Below are 20,813 nucleotides of genomic sequence, written 5' to 3' on the forward strand. Positions count from 1 at the left end.
AATCACCTGCGCCCTCCTCTGCACTCAGTGGTGCCTGCGTGGAATCTCAACCTGGTACTAAGAGCCTTGCAGAAGCCGCCTTTTGAACCCTTGTCGAGGGCATCTCTGAAAGACCTGACATTGAAAGCAGTCTTTTTGGTGGCTATCACTTCAGCCAGAAGAGTTTCCGAGCTCCAGGCACTCATGTCGAGAGCCTTTTCTGCAGTTCACTGAGGCAGGAGTGACTATTTGCACAGTGCCTTCCTTCCTGCCCAAGATTGTTTCTCGCTTCCATGTGAATCAGCAGCTCTGTCTCCCTTCCTTTCGTAGGGAGGACTACCCAGAGGAATTCTCTGCTCTCAAATATCTGGATGTGAGACGAGTTATCATCAGATACTTGGAAGTGACCAATGATTTCCGGAAATCGGATCATCTGTTTGTCCTGTTTGCAGGTCCTCGTAAGGGTCTGCAGGCTGCTAAGCCTACAGTGGCAAGAAGGGTCAAGGAAGCCATTGCAGCGGCTTATGTGGCCGCGGGGAAGGTGCCGCCTATCCAGCTGAAGGCTCACTCCACTAGAGCTCAGGCGGCCTCGATGGCAGAGGCCGGGTCCGTCTCCTTGGCAGAGATATGCAAGGCGGCAATAACTTGGGCATCGGCCCATACATTCTCCAAGCATTACCGCTTGACTGTGGCTGCTCGGGCGGAGGCCCGGTTTGGAGCTTCAGTATTGAGGTCAGGGATTTCAATGTCCCGCCCTGGGTGAGTACTGCTTCGGTACATCCCACCAGTCTATGGATTGATCAGCATGATGATATGGAAGGTAAAATTATGTATCATACCTGATAATTTTCTTTCCATTAATCATAGCTGATCAATCCATAGCCCCTCCCACATATCTGTACTGTTTATATTCTGGTTGAATTTTAGGTTCAAGTTTAGTCTTCAGTTACTTCAGGAGGACTTCGTGTTCAAGTTTTTTTCACTTGGATTCTTCAAAAGTTGAGACGAGTTTGTGTTACAGTGAGCTGCTGCATTCCTCTCCCCTCCGTTTTACGGGGCTGGATTGAGACTTAAATTCTGCCGGCACTCCCTCCCGCTTCGTGCGGCTGTAGGGCAGCTTTGTACCCCTCCCGCTTCGGCGGTGTTAGGGTCAGTCAGCTCCTCCCGCGGTTGCAGGATAAGCCAGATCCCCCCGCATCGGCGGGGTGGTGTCCCTCCCCCGCTCCGCGGGGATGAGCTGGACGGATTCCCCTCCCCCACTTGTGTGGGGATGAGCTGGGTTAATTCCCCTCCCCCGTTTCGGCGGTGGTGAGCTGGGCAGAGTGTCCCTTTGTGGGTGTAATTCTCTAAGTGCTGAGTCCTGCGGATGGAGCTTTGATATCGACATACTGAGGAGTTTCCGGCAGCACATGACCACATATAGGGAGGCAAAAGTTTGCTCTCTATCTCCACCTGCTGGTAGATGGACACAACCCACCAGTCTATGGATTGATCAGCTATGATTAATGGAAAGAAAATTATCAGGTATGATACATAATTTTACCACAGACATCCCAGCAGAATAGTGGGGCAGCCTAGGGAGCACTGCAGTGGACTTCACATAAAAGGTCCCTGGTACACATCTCACCATAATCCACTTATATTGTATGGTGAGCCCTCCAGGAGCAGAAAAATACCTACTGTACCTCACTGTACACCACTACAATAGCTCTCAACCTTGCAGGTGTCACCTATATATAGATGCAGTAGGTATTTAGGTATGTATGTACAGTTGGTATTTTGGAGGGCTCACACATTCCACCAGAAGTGTACCAGTTAGAGTGAGATAGAGACCTGGGTCACCTTCTCTACAGTCTATTGCACTGACCTAATAGGAATGGCCATCATATGTGAAGCTGTCATAGAGCCTGGTATGTACTGTCGCATCTTAGGGGGATGAGAAGGGGTCAGTGATCATTGGGGGAGTAAGGGGAGGTTTATGCCTTAATCCCTCCAGTGGTCATTTACGGCATCTTTTGGTCACTTAGGGGCCCTTTTACTAAGCCACGTAGGTGCCTACGTGTGCCCAACACACATCAATTTTGAGCTACTGCGTGGCCCTTGCGGTAATTTCATTTTTGACACGTGTCCGCTACGCACACCAGAAAATATTTTTATTTTCTGGGCCGCGGGCAGTAATCGTATTTTACATACGTAGACCATTACCGCCCGGTTACCATGTGAGACCTTACCATTAATTCAATGGCTGGTGGTAAGGTCTCAGACCCAAAATGGATACGCGGTAATTTTCATTATGCTGCATGTCCATTTTTGGCAAAAATGTAAAAAGGCATTTTTTACAGGTGCACTGAAAATGATTCTGCGTGCGCCCAAAACATGCATCTACACTACCGCAGGCCATATTTCAGCAAGCCTTAGTAAAAGGGCCCCTTAGTCGTGATTGAAGCAGGTCTAGCCAAAAATGTCTTCATTTTGGCCCTAGACATTTTCATTTTGTTCCATTTTTGCAGAAAAATGTCTATCTTTTGGGGCCACCCATGTCCAGCCCAAAACATGACCCCATGCCCCTTGAAATCTGGATGAACTGTGAAGCAAAACATCTAAAATCAGGGTGTTGAAAATTGCAACTTGGACTTTTTGAGAGAAAAACGTCCTTCTTCCACCTTATGACATTGTTTGGACATTTTTTTATTTTGAAAATGAGCCCCTATGGTTCCAATTTAATCATATTTGGAAATGTATTCCATATTAATTGAGCTATGAGTGTCAAAGTACTATTTTTGGTAGGTGATAACCTGCACTGTTTAATTGATGGAATACATCACAATTTTATGCTCTTGACCATAGAAAGCATGGTGGTGAAGCGAGAGCAAATACATATGTTCTTTGGCCTATTCCTCAAATGGCCTTATGAACAGTAGTTAGAAGTCTGATTCTTATTTGAAAGTGGATAGGGAACCAATATGTTTCTTTGAATAACGAGGTTGTTCTGTTCCATCTGTTTGCATCTCAACTGCACCTAGCATTAGATTTTGTCAGGATACCTAAATGTACTAGGTTTCAGTAATCCAAATATCTTATCCCTAAATGCATTAACTGACGCAGAACAAGTTGTATACATTCTATGCCCCAAGAAATTAAGAATCCAGAGGAGAGGACCTGGGAATGGGGTGATAAGATTTGTTGAACAGTGAAATTGTATTCATCTTACTAACTGGAGTCCTATTTAGTCACTAAACTGGTTGGATCTTGTTAACAACTTTAAAAAAATGTGTAATGAATCAGTTGGAAGAATATCCACTTTGTTATTATTTGGAAACTGTTCAAATCAGCAAATACATAGTAATTATGCATTAAAATTGCAGAAAGATGTTCTGCTTGTTTAGAGATTCATCATAACAAACTACTATGTTACTGTACAGTTGACTACAAACTTTTAGACTAGGGATGCTTAAACCATTGTACTTCACTGTACTGTAACTTAGTGATAATGTATTAAGCAATGACAGATAAAGACTGAAATGGTCTATCAGTCTGAACATCATCCTATTTAGGTTTGTAACTGCTGGGATCCATCCTGGGGCTGATTCTAATCAATATATTTGTGAGCAATATTGCCAAACAGTTAGAAGTACCTGTATGCCTTTTTGCAAAAGACAAGAAACTTTGGCATCAGAGTGAACACCCTGGAGGGAGTGGAATGCATGAGAAATTATCTACAAAATTTAGAAGCTTGGGTTAATGCTTGGCAGTTTTGCTTTCATTTGAAGACATGTAGGGTGATGTATTTGGGGTGCACAAATCCAAAGGAGGTGTATGAGATAGGAGGTGAGAGGCTGATGAACATTGACCAGGAAAGAGACCTTGGGGTGATACTGTCTGAAGATCTCAAAGAAGCAACACAATGTGACAAGACAGTGGCCAAAGCCAGAAGGATGCTTGGCTGCATAGAGAGGGGCATATCCAGAAGGATGTGATAATGATCCTGTACAAGTCATTGATGAGACTGCATTTGAAGTACTGTGTTCAGTTTTAGAGGCCATAGCTTGCCAAAGGTGTAAAAGACTTTGGTTCACAGGAAAACAACCAAAACGGTATGGGGTTTGTACCAGAAGATATATGAGAAGATCTGAATATGTATATCCTGGAGGCACAGGGGAGATATGATAGACACATTAATCCAATGTAAATCATTAGTATTATGCTGACATTGTATTATATCTGTTATTTTAATTTCAGTGCTGTTAAACATGTATACTTTTATACTGTTTCATGGTAGTGCTATTAATAGGTTTCAATTTGCCATTTCCAAGTTTACCTCATTTAGGGGTCCTTTTACTAAGTTGCGCTGAAAAATGGCTTACGGTAATGCAGGCGTGGGTTTTGGGCGTGTGCCAATTCATTTTTCAGCGTGCCTGTAAAAAAAGGCCTTTTGTTTTTCATTTTTGCCGAAAATGGACATGCAGCAAAATCAAAATTGCCGCATGTCCATTTTGGGTCTACGACCTTACCACCAGCCATTGACCTAGCTGTAAAGTCTCACACTTGGTAACCGGGCAGTAATGACCTACGTGCGTCAAATGCCACTTGGCACTCGTCCAATACGCGCGTCTGAAAATAATTATTTTTCGGCCGCATGCCAAAAATGAAATTATCACAAGAGCCATGTGGTAGTCGGGCAGTAACTCCAGTTTGGTGTGCGTAGATGCTTATGCAACTTAGGGCCCCTTATTGTATTTATGTTTATATTTGGTCATTTATATTGTTATGCTGTTAACAAAATTGTAAGTTTTATGTTAAACTGTACTTGCTTGCTGTACATTGCCTTGGGTGAATCTCTTCATAAAAGTGGATAATATATCCTAATAAATAAATAAACTGTTTCCAAAAATGGAGAGGCTATAGAACTAGAGGATACAAAATGAAGTTGCAAGGAGGGAAACTTAAAAGCAACATCAGGAAATTCTTTTTCACAGAGAGGGTAATAGATGCCTGGATTGCTCTTCTGTGGGGACTGGTGAGGTCAAAAACAGTGATGGACTTCAAAAAAGCACTGGATAAACAAAGAGGTTCCCTATATGGCATGAAGATGTAATAAAAGTATAGATCATTCACACTCACAATAAAACTTAAATGTCACACTTTAAAGAAAAGGCATAGAGAGTAGTAGGTTGCATAGGGTGTCACTTAAAAGCCTAAAGACAAAGGGGATGTAACCCACACAGAGGTGCAACCCCGACTACCTTTCTGGCCAGACAGGATGGGCCATGCTGGCCTTTATCTGCCATCCTTTACTATGTTACTTTGTAAATTCTCAAACCTGACATACTCATATCGCTAAATTGAATATAACATTATTTTCCTACCTTTGTTATCTGGTGATTTTATTTTTCTAAAGATGTTGGTAGTAGTACTAGTAGTAAAAAGAGAAAGCAAAATTATCTTTTCCAAAGCTGACACACTCCAATCACTAAAACTGTAAAATAAAATTTATTTCTTTTATACCTTTGTGGTCTGGGCATTATGTTTTTCTAATGAGGCTGATTCAAGCTTCTCTTCTACTTTCTTTTGTGTCACTTTCTAAGTTCTTTTAGGATATCCTTTCCATTTCTCCTCTCTTCACATGTCTTCCTCCCTTCATTCTCTAACTCTGTTTGACACTAATCTTCACTTTCATCTTTTCCCCCATTTCTGTCTCATCTGTCTCTTCACCAAGTTTTATCTCTCATTCTTCCCTCCAGTCCTCAGCTTCCCATTATCATGTCTTGTTCTTCAGCTTCCTGTGCCCCTCATCACCTGCTCTCTAGTCCCACAGGCACATGGGATCGCTTAGGGAAAGGAGGAGCTAGTGGCTACTGAGGATGGGCAATTTGGCCCTTTGCCATCATGCCTCTTAAGTATCCTTTGTACTCACCCTCTCCCAAACCATCATCTACCTTCATACTCATTCCCTCACCAGCTCCTTCCCTGTCACTCAACCCCAAAGAACCAGTATAGTATAGCAAATAAGTACTTCTATGCACAAATGAAGAATGGGAAGGGTGATTGAATGTGATGATCCTTAGGTGCCAAAACAGAAGCGGTGACTGCAAAAGCCAGAAGGATGCTTGGGTGCATAGCATGAGAAATTGCCAGCAAGGAAGGAAAAAGAAAAGGTTATAGTATATGCAAGTCTGGTGAGACCTATACTGTTTATAATTCTGGACACTGCGCCTTTAAAAGGATATAAACATAAATGACAGCTACTGAAATGGTCAGTGGTCTTCATTATAAAGCGTATGGGGACAAACATAATGCTCTTAATATGCATGCTTGACAACTACCTTAATAAATATAGGAGTGGAGGCAGGGGTGTGCTGGTAAATTTTTAACAACGGGCTCTCTCTCTCTGGGCATAGCCAGCCCTGCAATTTGGGGGGGGGGGGGGGCGGGGCATGGGGGGACAACGCATGCCCCTCTCTCTCCACCTCATATAGGCATGCTATGGACTGCCACCACATCCCACTGCTTGTTTCTGGCTCTGAGCAACAAGCTGGGACTTCTTGCTCATGTAGGAGAAGTCCCAGCCTGCTGCTCAGAGCTGGAAATCAGGAGCGGGGAGCAGCAGCAGTCTATTCACTTGGCTGGTGAAGCTCAGCATCCCCACCAGCAAAGTAAAAGAGAATTGAGGTGGGGGCCCGAGCCCACATTTTGGGAGCCAGTGGTTAAAGTAGCCATGGAGGGCCTACTTTAACAACCGGCTCCCAAAATTCTTCAAAATTTAACAACCGGCTCTCGCGAGCCCGTGATAGCCTGCTCCAGCACACCACTGAGTGGAGGCATAGCCTAGTGGCTAGAGCCATTGGAGCCGACTCTGCGGGTGCTGTGGGTGCTTGAGCACCCCCAATATTGAGAAAATTCCTTGTGTGTGTCCAGGGAGGAGTCATTTCCACTGGGCTTAGCACCCCCAATAATTTTGAAAAGTTGGCTCCTATGGCTAGAGCACTAGTCTTGACACTCAGAGGTGGCTGGCTCAAATCCTGCCACTGCTCCTTGTGATCTTGGGCAAGTCACTTAACACTCCATTGCCTCGCATCCAAAATTAGATTGTTAGCCCTCCAGGGACAGAGAAATGCTCAGTGCACCTGAATATAACTCACCTTGAGATACCACTGAAAAAGGTGTGAGCAAAATCTAAATATATAAAGGACTGTCTAACTGTAGTCAAAAGACCAGCTTTAGTTCATAACTGGGATCTTAATTAAAAAGCAAAAGTCCGACTTCCAACAAGATTTTGCAGAAAATCCTTGAACGCTGGGCAGAAATCTGCAGTCATTCTCTATGCGCACTAGACAGAAAACAAATTTATCTTGACCAGCAGCTCTCAAACATTGCAACATTTTTTTTTTTGTCATTTGGCTCATATAGCAGTACCAAGAGGACCTACTGTTATTACTACAGCCTAAAGAAGTGGCACAATAATATTGTATGCCAAGCAATTCGAAAGAACACAACTTCCGACCGCAGAGAACTCTTTCGACATAGGCAGCAGGTCAGGCATCATCATCATCTTCTTAGTGGTTACGTTACGTTACGTATTTCTTTCTGAGCTCCACTACTGAACTTTGACCCCGCTGCGTGGGGAAAGTCTTTCCGGTCCAAGATGGCGCCTCGCACACCGCTTTTGGCAGGTGGGTTGTGTAACTCAAGTGACCGAGCCTCTGAAAGCGTGAAGACATTTCAGGAATGAACAGTTTAAATCACATAAAAATTTCAGTGCTAGTGGTTATCAATAGAAATCAAGTGCTAGCGGTATAAGCAGATCGTGACCCGTGAGAGATGCAGATGTAACTTGCTTCATACATATACATTCTTCTCCCTACGATATGAATTAATGTGTAGTTAGTTTCTGGCTGACAGCTTTTGTAGTAAATGGTAAACAAAACTATAGATTTACACACCACAACACATCTAGGGCAATCCACTAGTACTAATATTATAATACAGTCACAATGAAATAAACCAGCACATTATTACAGTGCATGAAGACTTAAGGTCAGTGATAGGTTTCAGGTAAACGGACTTCAGGTCCTGTGTTTATACTACAAGAACATGTCTTTTTTTCATTAGACTTGTTATATGGAGAACAATTATCACTGCATGGTTTTTACTACTTTAGTTTCTTGTATTCCTCTTCCTCAGTCCGGGGTTCTGAGGGGATCTACATGATAAATGGCCCCCCCAAGTTTTGCAGAACATGAAGCATTCCCAAGGTATGTGTACTATTTTCTTCAATTTGCATTTAGTCCTAAGTAGCAGGTTACCAGGGTTTAAAGCAGTAAGCACTGTATTAGAATGGTATACCAAGCTAGGATGCACAAGCATCAGTGTATAGCAGTCTAACCCATAAACTAAAAAACCTGCTGCAGTAAACTAATGGCATGCACATTACAGTGTGTGCTGACAGAAAAACAGCATACACTACTGCTGTGGTAATCTGCAAGCAGTTTATAGCATTGTGAGTAAAATGTTTCCCTGTCAGTGTGTAAACAGATGGGGATTGGCTCCCTGGACCTATACGTCTAGCCCATCTCTACCTATTTTCAAATCTATGCTGAAAACCCATCTTTTCACTGCTGCTTTTGGCTCCTAGCCACTACTCATTTGCCCCCCCCCCCCCCTTGTTCCTTCCCTCCTTCTCACCCAGTACTTCCCTCACCCGTAACTGTCTTGTCTGTCTGTATTACTTAGATTGCAAGCTCTATTGAGCAGGGACTGTCTCTTTGTGTCAGGTGTTCAGCGCTGCGTGCGTCTGGTAGCGCTATACAAATGCTAATAATAATAATTATGCACTGACAGGAAGGGGAGATTGAAAAAAAAGTGTAATGATTAAAACAGTGGACTAAGAATCAGGGTGAGTTTGGTTCAAATCCCACTGTGGCTCCTTGTGACCTTGGGCAAGTCACTAAATCCTCCGTTGCCTCAGGTACAAACTTAAGGGTCCTATTACAAAGCTGCAGTAAAAAGTGGCCAGGAAATGGGCGTGTGCTAAAATTAAAACTAGTGTACACCTATTTACGGCCTGAGCCCTTACCACGAGCTATTGACTTAGCGGTAAGGGCTCACACGTTACCTGCATGGTAACCATGCAGCATGTGCCAACAGCTGCTGATTACTGCTGAGAATGCTCCATGAGTTAGAAAATAGAAAACTATTTTCTACCATGGGATTCGGCGCATGCCAAAATCGGAATTACTGCTGGGGGCACGCGCTACCCTGGCGGTAGTGCTGATTTGGTGCGTGTAAAAGGGCCCCTAAGATTGTAAGCCCACTATGGCAGGGAAAATGCCTATGGTGCCTGAATGTTACTCGCCTTGGAAAAATGTGTGGTTGAAAAGGCTGGCAGACACCCCCTTCCTCCGTCCATCTGTCCATCATCTCCACGATTATCTAGTCCATGGCACCTGGAGCATGGAGACCCCAGTTGAGTGAGCCACTTAGACTTCCCTTCCCAGATCAGTTATATTTACCTGGTCTGGGGAGGCATCTGGCGTTGTTCCTCTCATTGCTACCATTTTGAAAAATGGTGGTGATTGACCCTTAGTGGTGTGTCAAGATGCTAAGGCAGTTCCTGTACTAGGTGCTGTGGACCAGTTAGCCTTTTGGTGAGGGGGTGGCAACTAGATCCACTTTGGTTGCAAGTTTTCTAGAGGTAAAGCTGGAATAAAGATTAAGTGCTATGAGATAAGTGAAAACCTTTGCTAAAATTTAAGAACAGGAACGAGTAGCCTTCAAAATTTGCACTCTGGTCCACAAAATAATCCATGGTCTGGCCCCAACCTACATGACCGAACTTATCGACTTACCAAAACCTGCATTACCCAAACTGTAAAGGACTAAAATACAAGTCAACATATGCATCCAGCTTTTCCTACATTTGCACCCAGCTCTGGAACGCATTACCTAGAAACATTAGAACTGTGAACACCCATCTAAAATTCCGAAAAGACCTCAAGACTCACCTCTTCTGGAAAGCCTACCCAGCAGACCCGAAGTAATTCATGAACAATGCATCACATCTGTCGAACTAAGAAATGAACAATACCCCTTCCATATAACACTATTACTTCAAACTGTACGAATTTTACCACTCCAGTTATAATTAAGTGTACTTCTACCCTTATCCTACTCTGTATTGCTCACTAGAAGCTGTAGTCCCATCCCCAGAGACTTCTAAGCCTCATTGGGATTACTTTTCTGTATATGCTACTATATATTCGTCTCAGAGTTGTATTCTCTTTTCCGGAACCTTATCAGCTTCCTTGCACCTAATGTTACTCTATTTTCTACTCTGTATATATTCCCGGAGTTGGTACTCTCCTCTCCGGAACCTGTAAGCCACATTGAGCCTACTGCTATGCAGGAAAATGCAGGATGCAAATGTAATAAATTTAAAATTCATGCCTTTGCATTGCTTTGCTTGCTCACTGTGCTACTTTTTAATTGCTATGGTTTAACCACTGATTTTTTTGCATTAAAAATTCGTACTGCATACTGCTACACTAAAGGTTATTGCAGTATGCTATTATGGTTTTGAACCTTGTTCTTCACATCCAGTCCTTGAGGGCCACCAACAGGCCATGTTTTCAGGCTATCCCAAATAAATATGCATGAGAGAAATTTGAATACAGTGGAGGTAGTAGTCAGGCAAATCTTCATGCATATTCTTTAAGAATATCCTAAAAACCTGACCTGTTTGTGGCCTTCAAGGACTGGGAGTGAAGACCAAGAGTTTAGAGTACAGTATTCTTATGTATGTTCAGGCAGTTACAGAAAGGTGTGGGCTGTGTATATGAGCCCTTGAGAACAAAAGCGGGCCAAGTCCACTTTGTTACAATGGTAGATATTGGCTGTTTATGTAGTGAGATATACATTTTAGTAAAAACAACAAGCAATGTCTGAATCGACTTTAATCTTTATTACATTACATTACATCCAGGCTTATAGCCTGCTAACACCTCAACAGTTCCAAGAGGGTTCCAAACAAAGAAGCCAGAACAATCTTCTGGGATACAGCATCATTGCATTTTAAATACAAATTTTTCTAAAAAGATGTGTTTTTAGACGCTTCCTAAATGACAAATAAGTTTGCGATAAAGAAAATAACTCTTGAACTTCTTTCCATAAATGTATTCCCTGAACTGCTAGTAACCCATTAAAGAAACCTAACCTTTTTTTCATTTGACATGTGGAAATGTAAAAAAATTTTCAGCTGAATGCCTCCAGACTCTATTTAAAGTGGTGCAAAACAAAAGTGATTCAACATGTAAACAGGGATTTGCCCATACAACACTTTGTAAAGAATACAAGCAAATTTGAAAATAGCTCCTGCAGCAATCGGCAGCCAATGAAGTTTTAAATAAAAAGGAAGTATATTATCGTATTTGGATAAACAAAAAATCAATCTTAATGGCCCTATTCTGCACCGTCTGCAGTCTTCTCAGCAAACTCTTCAAACAGCCTAAACAGAGCCGCCGAGAGACACAGCCAGCTGCATGTGGCCCCCCCATACCTGCACCTTTCTGTCTCTGAGTCACTGCTGCACTGCTCCCTCGTTCTGTTCTCTCCTGCTCCAGTGCACTGGGAGGAGACTCTGGTCCCAGATGATTGCATTAACACGATATCACATTAATGTAGTCATCCAGGTCCTGGGTGACACACAGGAGCAGGAGAGGACAGACCTGGAAACAGTAAGAAGCTTGCAGGCACCGGGCCTGGGGATTTTTGCCCCCCACCCTCAGCAGCCCTGAGCCTAAATATATCAGATTACAATAGTCGAGAGTTGATGACAATATAGAGTGAACTAACCGCTCATATTGATTAGATTTAAAAAATGTCTTATAGTATGAAATCTTTCATAAGAAGAAAAACACTTTTTAACTACTGGGGTACAAATGTAACAAAAAAAAAAAACCCCTGTGATTCTAATGAAAGTGAACTATCAACATAACCCCAAAGATTATTAATGAAATCTGATAACATAATTAATAGTAAGCGACTGAGGAATTTGTTCAGGTCTTGAATGAAAGCATATTTTCTCTGTATGTATATAGATATGGACATGGCCCAATTCATCTAAGTTTTGGGGCCATAAAGGCTATGAATCGGTGAATAGCTGAAATAATTCAAAAAGTGGACCTGTCCCTCTTTTGTTCTAAAGGGATCATATGGCAAATGACAAAGGAGCCCTTTTACTAAAGCTTAGTGCGCACTAACAGACATTAGTGTGTACTACGTGCCACATGGCACATAGGTATAAATAGTATACACTATTGCATGCTAACAGACATTAGTGAGCACTAAGCTTTAGTACAAGGGCCTTAAAGAGTCAAAACAAAGAACAGGGGACTATAAGGGCTGATTCATACTAATCACGTGACTGAATTTCTGAGCTGTATTTGTTAACCATATTGTCAAATTAAGACTTCTCAAGCAACACAAATATTTTCTGAACAGTGCGTGCTATAAGAATATTTCAAATGTCACTCACTCTGATCCTGCAAATTCAACCAACCTTCAAAAATAGTTTCTGTCACCTACAGCAGCTATGAAATCTCTCTCCATATTTGAAAAGATAAGTCTGACCACAGTGGTCCATGCCATGATAACATCATGACTAGACTACTGTAATGCCCTGTATACTGGCAAACCAAAAAGAGTTTGTATCAGCTCCAACTAACTTGGAATGCTGCAGCACAAAAGATAGAAGGCTGCAATGGCTACCAGTACCTTACAGGGCTAAATTTAAAACTCTGTCTGATTTTTCAAGGTCCTCAGTCAAATTGGGCCAGACTACTCAAAGAATAAGTTAGCCCTTTACACACCTTTGAGACCTCTAAGTTCCTCTCAAGGATCATCACTGTCTGTACCCTCGTCAAAAGAAATTGTACAATGTGATATCCACCAGCGAGACTTCTCAGGATTAGCCCCCACGCTCTGGAATTTACTCCCAGAGGGGCTACATATAACTCCAGACTACTTGTACTTCAGAAAGCAGGTGAAAGCCTAGCTCTTCTCCCAATCCTTTAATACATAGGGTGACTGACTATACACTCATTCTGCACCTGGACTAACCTGCTACACACACTGTAAATTAGATCAGTTCCTTATCTCTTACTTATAACTATATAAAGAACTTGCCTTGAGTTTAGCCACCCATGTATTTGTTGCAATTGAGTCTGTACCACGCATCTTGTTCCCATCATATATCTGCACTTTGGCCCTCAGCTATATGGTAAGCTGTATTGTAGAAAATCATTTGCATCATATCTATGTTAGTTAAATATTCTAATGTGTGCTTATTAGGTATATTATGCTAACATTATATCTCTGGTATTTGAATGCTAATGCTGTTAAATGTGTATATGTTTGACAGTGTTCATAGTAATCCTGTTATTAGGTTTCAGTTTGCCATTTCCAAGTTTACCTCATTTATTGTATTTATGTTTATATTTGGTCATTTATATTGTTATGCTGTTAACAAAATTGTAAGTTTTATGTTAAACTGTACCTGCTGTACACTGCCTTGGGTGAATCTCTTCATAAAGGCGGTTAAGAAATCCCAATAAATAAACTAACTGCTGGGATAATTTCCAGTTATGCAGTTTACTAAATGTTAGTGATGTATTTGCTTTCGTTTTAGGGATTCCAGGAAAAATTGCAAGGTTTCTACTTTCAGTAAGGATGGAAGCTTTTTTGGTTGGTCTAACGGAGAAACGTAAGTGCACCTCAAAGAGTTTGTTGAATTTATTTACTTAGGAAAGGATGTAAGCAAAAATAAATGTGATTTTTTTTTTTTAATGGATATAATACGGGGTTCCAGTGTACTGTACAATTAATACTTTAGAAAATGTTTGCAGCCACCTTTAGGGCAGTTGGCCTGGCAGCAAGACTCCATGCCACTCCTATGGGAGAAGGGAGCCATTTGTTATCTAAATACACGTGGATAAACTGAGAGTAATGAGAGGTGACTTGACTTGCCCGAGCCCACACAGTATTATTTGAGGTGGGACTTTGAATCCACTTTCTAGAATTTCTGATTCAGTGCTTTCACTAACCACTCACATTTCCCACCCTTGTAGAAAAATACAATAATTGCTGATTTGGATTGGATTTATTACTTATAACCTGCCCTTATCCAGGGTGCAAACAAAAACACATACATAAAAACAAACGCAATAACTTCTTCATAATACACAGTAAAAAAAGAAAACTAAAAAGATTTTTAAAAAAATGATGTCCAGGTTTTCTAAATGGACAAAGAATCAAAACCAGCGGACACATATATGCTCATTTTCAAAGCACTTAGCCTCCCAAAGTTCCATAGAAACCTATGGAACTTAGCCTCCCAAAGTGCTTTGAAAATATGCCTCATAGTATGCTAAGCATAACAGATGTGCTTTCAATTGTCGCTTAAATATTTGCACACGACGCTCATTTTTAAGTCTACTTGGTATCTTATTCCACTCCGATGATCCACTTACTGAAAAAGTTCCTCTTCTAGTTATATCTAAGCTTACTCCGTTTAAATTAGGCACTACAAGTTTACAGGACATCAGCAATCACAATTGGTGAGATGGAACATATTTCTGTACTACTTCCTATATAATAATTCTCACCTCCAATGTTCTGACTTGCTGCCTGGGACCGTGGCTCATTCCGAGTTGGTCAGGACGGCTCCGTAGATCAGGCTGACATCACCGTAGCCATTATGATGTCAACTTCAGAACCCGGGGGGGGGGAAAAAACCATGCCTCACAGCTGATCAATGTCCAGAGGAGGGTCGCTGGACATGGGTGGCTGCAGGGGGGGCAGGGGAGAGAGGAGGGTCGCTGGACATGGGTGGCTGCAGGGGGGGCACGGAAGAGAGGAGGGTCGCTGGACATGGGTGGCTGCAGGGGGGGCAGGGGAGAGAAGAGGGTCGCTGGACATGGGTGGCTGCAGGGGGGGCAGGGGGAAAGGAGGGTCGCTGGACATGGGTAGCTGCAGGGGAGCCGAGGAAAATCTTGCTAGCGCCCATTTCATTGGTGTCAGAAACGAGCCTTTTTTACTAGTGTTTCAAATAAAAAGAAGACTCCTAATATAAAACATTATCCAATAGAAGCAATTTAAATTTCACATGATAAACAATTGGTAACCACCTCAGTCTTTTCAGGTATAGAGTAATATGTTCAAATCTCCCGCCTCCTCTACCCCTTCTCCAATGCTCATCTACCCCTTGCTCATACCTCTCCTACTCCTTTCACCCTTCCCCATCTCTACCTACCTCTCTCTCTTATTTACTCTGATATAATTAACTTATATTTTCTCTATCAATACTCTGTAATCCATATTATTATGTAAGCCGCATTGAACCTGCTTTAAGTGGGAAAGCGCGGGGTACAAATGTAATAATAAATATAAATAAATAAATCTCGGCAAATCAAACAGTAAGCAAGCTGCTGAGTTCTGAACTATCTGCAAAGATTTAGTAACATAGTAGATGACGGCAGAAAAAGACCTGCACGGTCCATCCAGTCTGCCCAACAAGATAAACTCATATGTGCTAGTTTTTTGTGTATACCTTACCTTGATTTGTACCTGTCTTTTTCAGGGCACAGACCATATAAGTCTGCCCAGCACTAACCCTGCCTCCCAACCACCAGCCCCGCCTCCCACCACCGGCTCTGGCACAGACCGTATAAGTCTACCCAGCACTATCCCCGCCTCCGAACCACCAGCCCTGGCACAGACCGTATAAGTCTGCCCAGCACTAGCCCCGCCTCCCAACCGTCTCTGCCACCCATTCAAGGCTAAGCTCCTGAGGATCCCTGCCTTCTGAACAGGATTCCTTTATGTTTATCCCACGCATGTTTGAATTCCGTTACCGTTTTCCTCTCCACCACCACAAGTGGCAGATAAAGCCAAATATACTATATTACAGTAATCAGTACCACTCAGAACCATGGCTTCAACCACCCTTTCGAGATCCATTTTTGGTAACAATCTCCGCAGATTACTCAACAAATGAAACTTGAAATATGAACTGTGAACCAATTGCTGGACCTGGGGCTTGAAAGAAAATTGAGAATCATACAGTAACCCCAGGCTTCACACCTGAGTGCACACTTTCACAGGCACCCCTAATAATGAAAATTCAGGAGATGCAAACATTGAATTCTCACTAACATAAAGCAGTTCTGTTTTGTTAACATTTAGTTTAAAGTGATTTACATTGCTGCTGACTGAAAATATATAATCTCTTAGATATTTGGACAGTAAGCCTTGTTTTTATATCATCCCTGATCTAAATCAGGAGGGGAGAACAGTTTTTAGTAAAAACAGTTGATCTGATGGCTTAGTCAGCAAAACACTTACAGATGGGTAGTCTGAGTAGACAAAATGGTTGAACTTTTTCTGTTTTCTCCTAAAGAGCTACAGCTAAATGTGTAATTTTGTTTTTGTATATATATAGCCTTTAAGACCAGAACATTTTACAACAAATAATATACAGGCAGGGCTCCTAGTCCTACAAGGCTGCAGCAAGTGCTGCAAAATTTGGCCTTTGCAGTGGAATTTTCTGGTTGTAGTGGAATCACAGAAGTCAGGAGCTGGCATATGTGCTTAGTATAAGAGGCTCAGGGAGGTAAAGCCTCCCCAAAACCCGGGCTGACAGACAGGAGTAGGGGGCTGGATTATGCAGCACAGCACAGGTTAGGTTGAGAATAGGGCAGGCTCTAGGACAGTGGCTGAGGCATGAAGCCTGGGGAAGCTGTCTGCTTTCTGCCAGCTAATTTTCCACTTCCTGCCTCTGATTGGTCCTGGACAGCAGCATGAGGCAATCATTTCCCCAACTCTTGCAGAAAGGGAGGTGTCACAGAGGAGGGAGTTCAAGAGGCTCTTTCGAGGTGGACTGTAAGAGGAGAGAGTTAGTGAGGATGGGTGCACAGAGAGGAGAAAGTAGGAAATTGTATGTGTGAGAGTTCCCTTGGTGGGGGGGAGGGGAGAAAGAACATTTGTTCAGCTCTGGTCACACTCCCATGCTTCAACATCTCCAAACAAAATGTGCCACCAACCACCTTTGGGAGCCTTTGTTCCAATCCCCTGTCATCCATCACTAGAAGGAGAAGAAGAATGGTGGTGCATTTGGTTGTGAACTCCTCCTCTGCCACTGAGAACTAGAATTTGCTGACATATTTTATTTATTTATTTACTGGTAAATACCATCCAATATGGCTTTAAACCATGTACTAAAAAAATTTAAAGTACATAGCGAAAACACTCACATGAAACAAATCAAGCAAATAAATTAAAAAAAAGCTTCAAAACATCATCCACAAAGAAATAGGAGAAAAATGTACCAAATAATTTGGTCAAAAGCTTCAGTGAATGGATAAACCTTCAATAAGTTCCTAAAACCCAATGAATCAATCTTCATACAAGGTAATTGGGTAACCCATCCCACAAACCAGGGACAGCTATAGAAAAAACAGAATTCCTAGTAACAGAAGGTCTGTCATCTCAAAGAGAAGTAATTTGCAAACAAAAATTGTCTACAGAACATAAGCCATGGTTAGAAGAACAAGGTTTCAACAAATCCCTATTGTAGGGAGGAGAACCAAAGCTTTAAAAACAAACAATCTTTAAACTTAATACATTGAACAATTGGCAACCAGTGAAGGAACTTCAGTATAGGTGTAATATGATCCCGTGGACTACTGTGAGCCAAGAAACAGGCATTAGCATTTTGAAGGAGTTGCAACACTCAGCTACTTTACAGAGAAAGCCATAAGTAGCACTGCAATAGTGAAGTGTGAAAATCTCCTGAGGCCACTAAGTTATGTGAACATTGCACTAACTATAGCTTATAAAAAAACATTTTAACTACATTCTGAAATTGAGGTGTAACAGACAAATGTTCATCTAAAGAAACATAAATTGTGTCCTACAGGCACAGCAGTCAGAGATGTTATTAAAACTGAATACTGTTGTAGGGGTGCGGAGACCATGTTGTCCTATGTACTAGTCCTGTCTTTAATAATAATCAAAAACAGCGAAGATGACGCAAAAAAGGAAAAAAATCCAAAAGGAAAAGTAGAAAATAAAAAGTAAAAATAAAAAGAGGGAACTGCAAAAAACAAAACAACAAGCAGATAGAAAGGTAAAATCAAAAAAAGACAACACAAAAATAATGATAAAACTTATGAATTTATTAAGGTGATATGACTCGACACAGCTGTGTTTCGGCCCAACCGGCCTGCATCAGGAGTCTAAATGAAACAAATAAATTTAGAACATATCAATTTTAAACAACATTAATATACAATAAAAAATTAATATACAATAAAAAACAAAAAACAAATGAGCTGCAACCATCGATCCATTGCATTTTCTAAATACAGTTTTTAGGAATGAATCAAAGAGAAGACAAATGAAAAAAACAAGAAAAAAATACATATTTGAAATGAACTCGTCATGTAATTAAAATTACTCATAATTGAATTCTTGTGTGTCAATAATACTTATATTGTTACTAGTAGATCACAAATATGTCTTTGAACAGCCTATTACATAAAATGAAGCAAATCTAAAATTTATTGTCTGCTTTAATCCACATAATATAAAATATAAAGCAGAGGCAACACAACTTCTAATAGAATTTTTTATTCTTATCATGATACTAATCGCTATGTATATATGGTTTTTATACTAATTGTCAATCATTTAAGTGATAAGATTAGGTCCCTCATAAGACTTAGAATGCTGTACAAAGCCATAATTTTCAATCCTTATTTGAAATAAAGATAATTTTAATTTTATAGTTACCTGTTACACCATGTATCTGTTCTCTGGTAATATCCTGTCTTTTTCATATTTAAAATCATTTATCAGGGAAGAGAGGAAGTTGCAGGCTGTGTTAAGGCGGTTCTTTTGGAAAAATAGACGCCCCCGGCTGGCTTTAAACATCATGTATAAGCCAAAAACACACGGGGGAATGGGACTGCTCAATTTAAGATACCTCACTGTGGCGTGTGCCATGCGCCATGCAAGAGACTGGCTAGTAGGCAGCCAACAGTTCACAAATGTACAGCTGGAGGCCTCCATGCATCCCAATATACATCCCAGCTGGCTATTACACACAACTGGAACAAGATCTGGCAGCCGCCCAAGGAAAAACCTGTTTGTTAACTCGCTGAGGGCAATGTGGCGGTGGCTGTGCCGTAGGCACGGATTCTCGGCGAAGGCCACTCCATTTTTGTCTTTAAACTTGAACCCAGATTTCCCAGCGGGAACTTTGCAGGCGACCTTTGTAAGGTGGAGGCAACAGGAGATACACTATCTTTATCAACTTTTAAATGAAGACGGACAAATAAAACCGTTTGAGGAACTGCAACAAGAATACAGGTGGACACAGACAGATTATTACGCCTACTTGCAGGTACGACACTATACAACTTCCCTCGGAGCAGTAAACTTAAGCGAAGATGTGCAGGAGGTCTTAGCCACGGCACTAACACTAGGATCGCAAAATGTGGTGCCTTTGCGGTATCATCATAGATATCTTCTTGATTCCACAGAGGATATAGACTATTGCGGACTAGCCAGTAACTGGCAGAAGGACATTGGAGGAGAGATTACGGCGGACACAATACAGGGCTACCTTAACTCAATTCTACACAGATCAACTTATATTAGAGACTGGGAACAACAGTACAAATTTGCGGTGCGATTCTATATAGCACCAGCCCGTGCAAAGAAAGCTGGATTCGGCACGGGAGAGTGTATGAAATGTGGTGCTGCCCAAGCCACACTGGGCCATATGTTTTGGGCCTGCCCATACATCCGTCAATTTTGGACCTTAATGTTTAAAGAAATTACAAGATACTGGAGCAGACGGATGCTGGCGGACCCTCTAATCTTGTTTGATACATTCAATATCCAAAGACCTGCTCCAGCGGGATTAACAGGATTTCTGCAGAGGGCCTCAATGACGGGGAAGAAAGTAATATTACTTCTATGGAGAGAAAGGAATCCCCCATCCAAAGATCTTTGGCGATCCAAGATGATAGAACTCTTGCACACTGAACTCTGTGGGTTGATGGAGGCTACAGCACAGGATATCAGTTTCTTTAGGAAGGTCTGGGGAAGATTTTTATATACTCTACAACCAAGCACTCAGAGGAGGATTCACCAACGGATGCGAACCAGACTAGAGCAGCTGGAGCAATATGGATCTCGGACAAAATAGACTGTTTCGGACATTAGTATGATCCTGGAAGTTGGGGAGGGGAGGGGGGGGCAAGGGGGGGGAAATAAAAAACAAAAGAAAATGTTTACAATTGCAAATCAACAAGTGTTAGTACGTTAATATGACAAGAGAAATGTTACAAGAGAAGTTTACACTGTATTTTGATAATAAAAATGATTTAAACATAAAATCATTTATCAGACATGTATTGACTTCATTTAAAGCTCATTGCAAAACAGCAGCAGCCTCATCCGTAACAGTTGGCAGCATTAACTGAATGTCATCAGAATAGATTCTGAATGATGTGTTTGGCTGCTAAAGGACAAAGAAAGATATTAAATAAGGTTGCAGATAATACTTATCCTTGTGGTACATCAGAAGCTAATGGGCAATCTAACTGAGAATGAAAAAATTCGCTTTATACTGTCAGCTCACCAAAAAGGATGCAAACCACTGGCCAACCAGTATATGAAGAAAAAAAGCAACAAAACAAGAGAAAGATCTCTTGAAAGAATTAAACCAACAAAATGGAAAAATGAAAGCACAAACATCAGCAGGAAGTATGAAA

At 41.6% G+C, this 20,813-nt stretch overlaps 1 protein-coding gene across 1 annotated transcript in view; it reads left to right on the top strand.

Moving 5' to 3' along the window:
- The first annotated feature begins 7,597 nt into the window (after window positions 1-7,597).
- EIF2A (eukaryotic translation initiation factor 2A) overlaps window positions 7,598-20,813 on the top strand; it is an 83,008-nt gene continuing 69,792 nt past the window's right edge. The window contains exons 1-3 of the mRNA XM_030216387.1: window positions 7,598-7,649; window positions 8,161-8,231; window positions 13,661-13,735. Of these exons, the coding sequence (XP_030072247.1) occupies window positions 8,191-8,231; window positions 13,661-13,735 (116 nt within the window). The 5' untranslated portion in view covers window positions 7,598-7,649; window positions 8,161-8,190. The remainder of the gene's footprint in view (window positions 7,650-8,160; window positions 8,232-13,660; window positions 13,736-20,813) is intronic.

Source organism: Microcaecilia unicolor, chromosome 10, assembly GCF_901765095.1.
Source record: "Microcaecilia unicolor chromosome 10, aMicUni1.1, whole genome shotgun sequence".
NCBI lineage: Eukaryota > Metazoa > Chordata > Amphibia > Gymnophiona > Siphonopidae > Microcaecilia > Microcaecilia unicolor.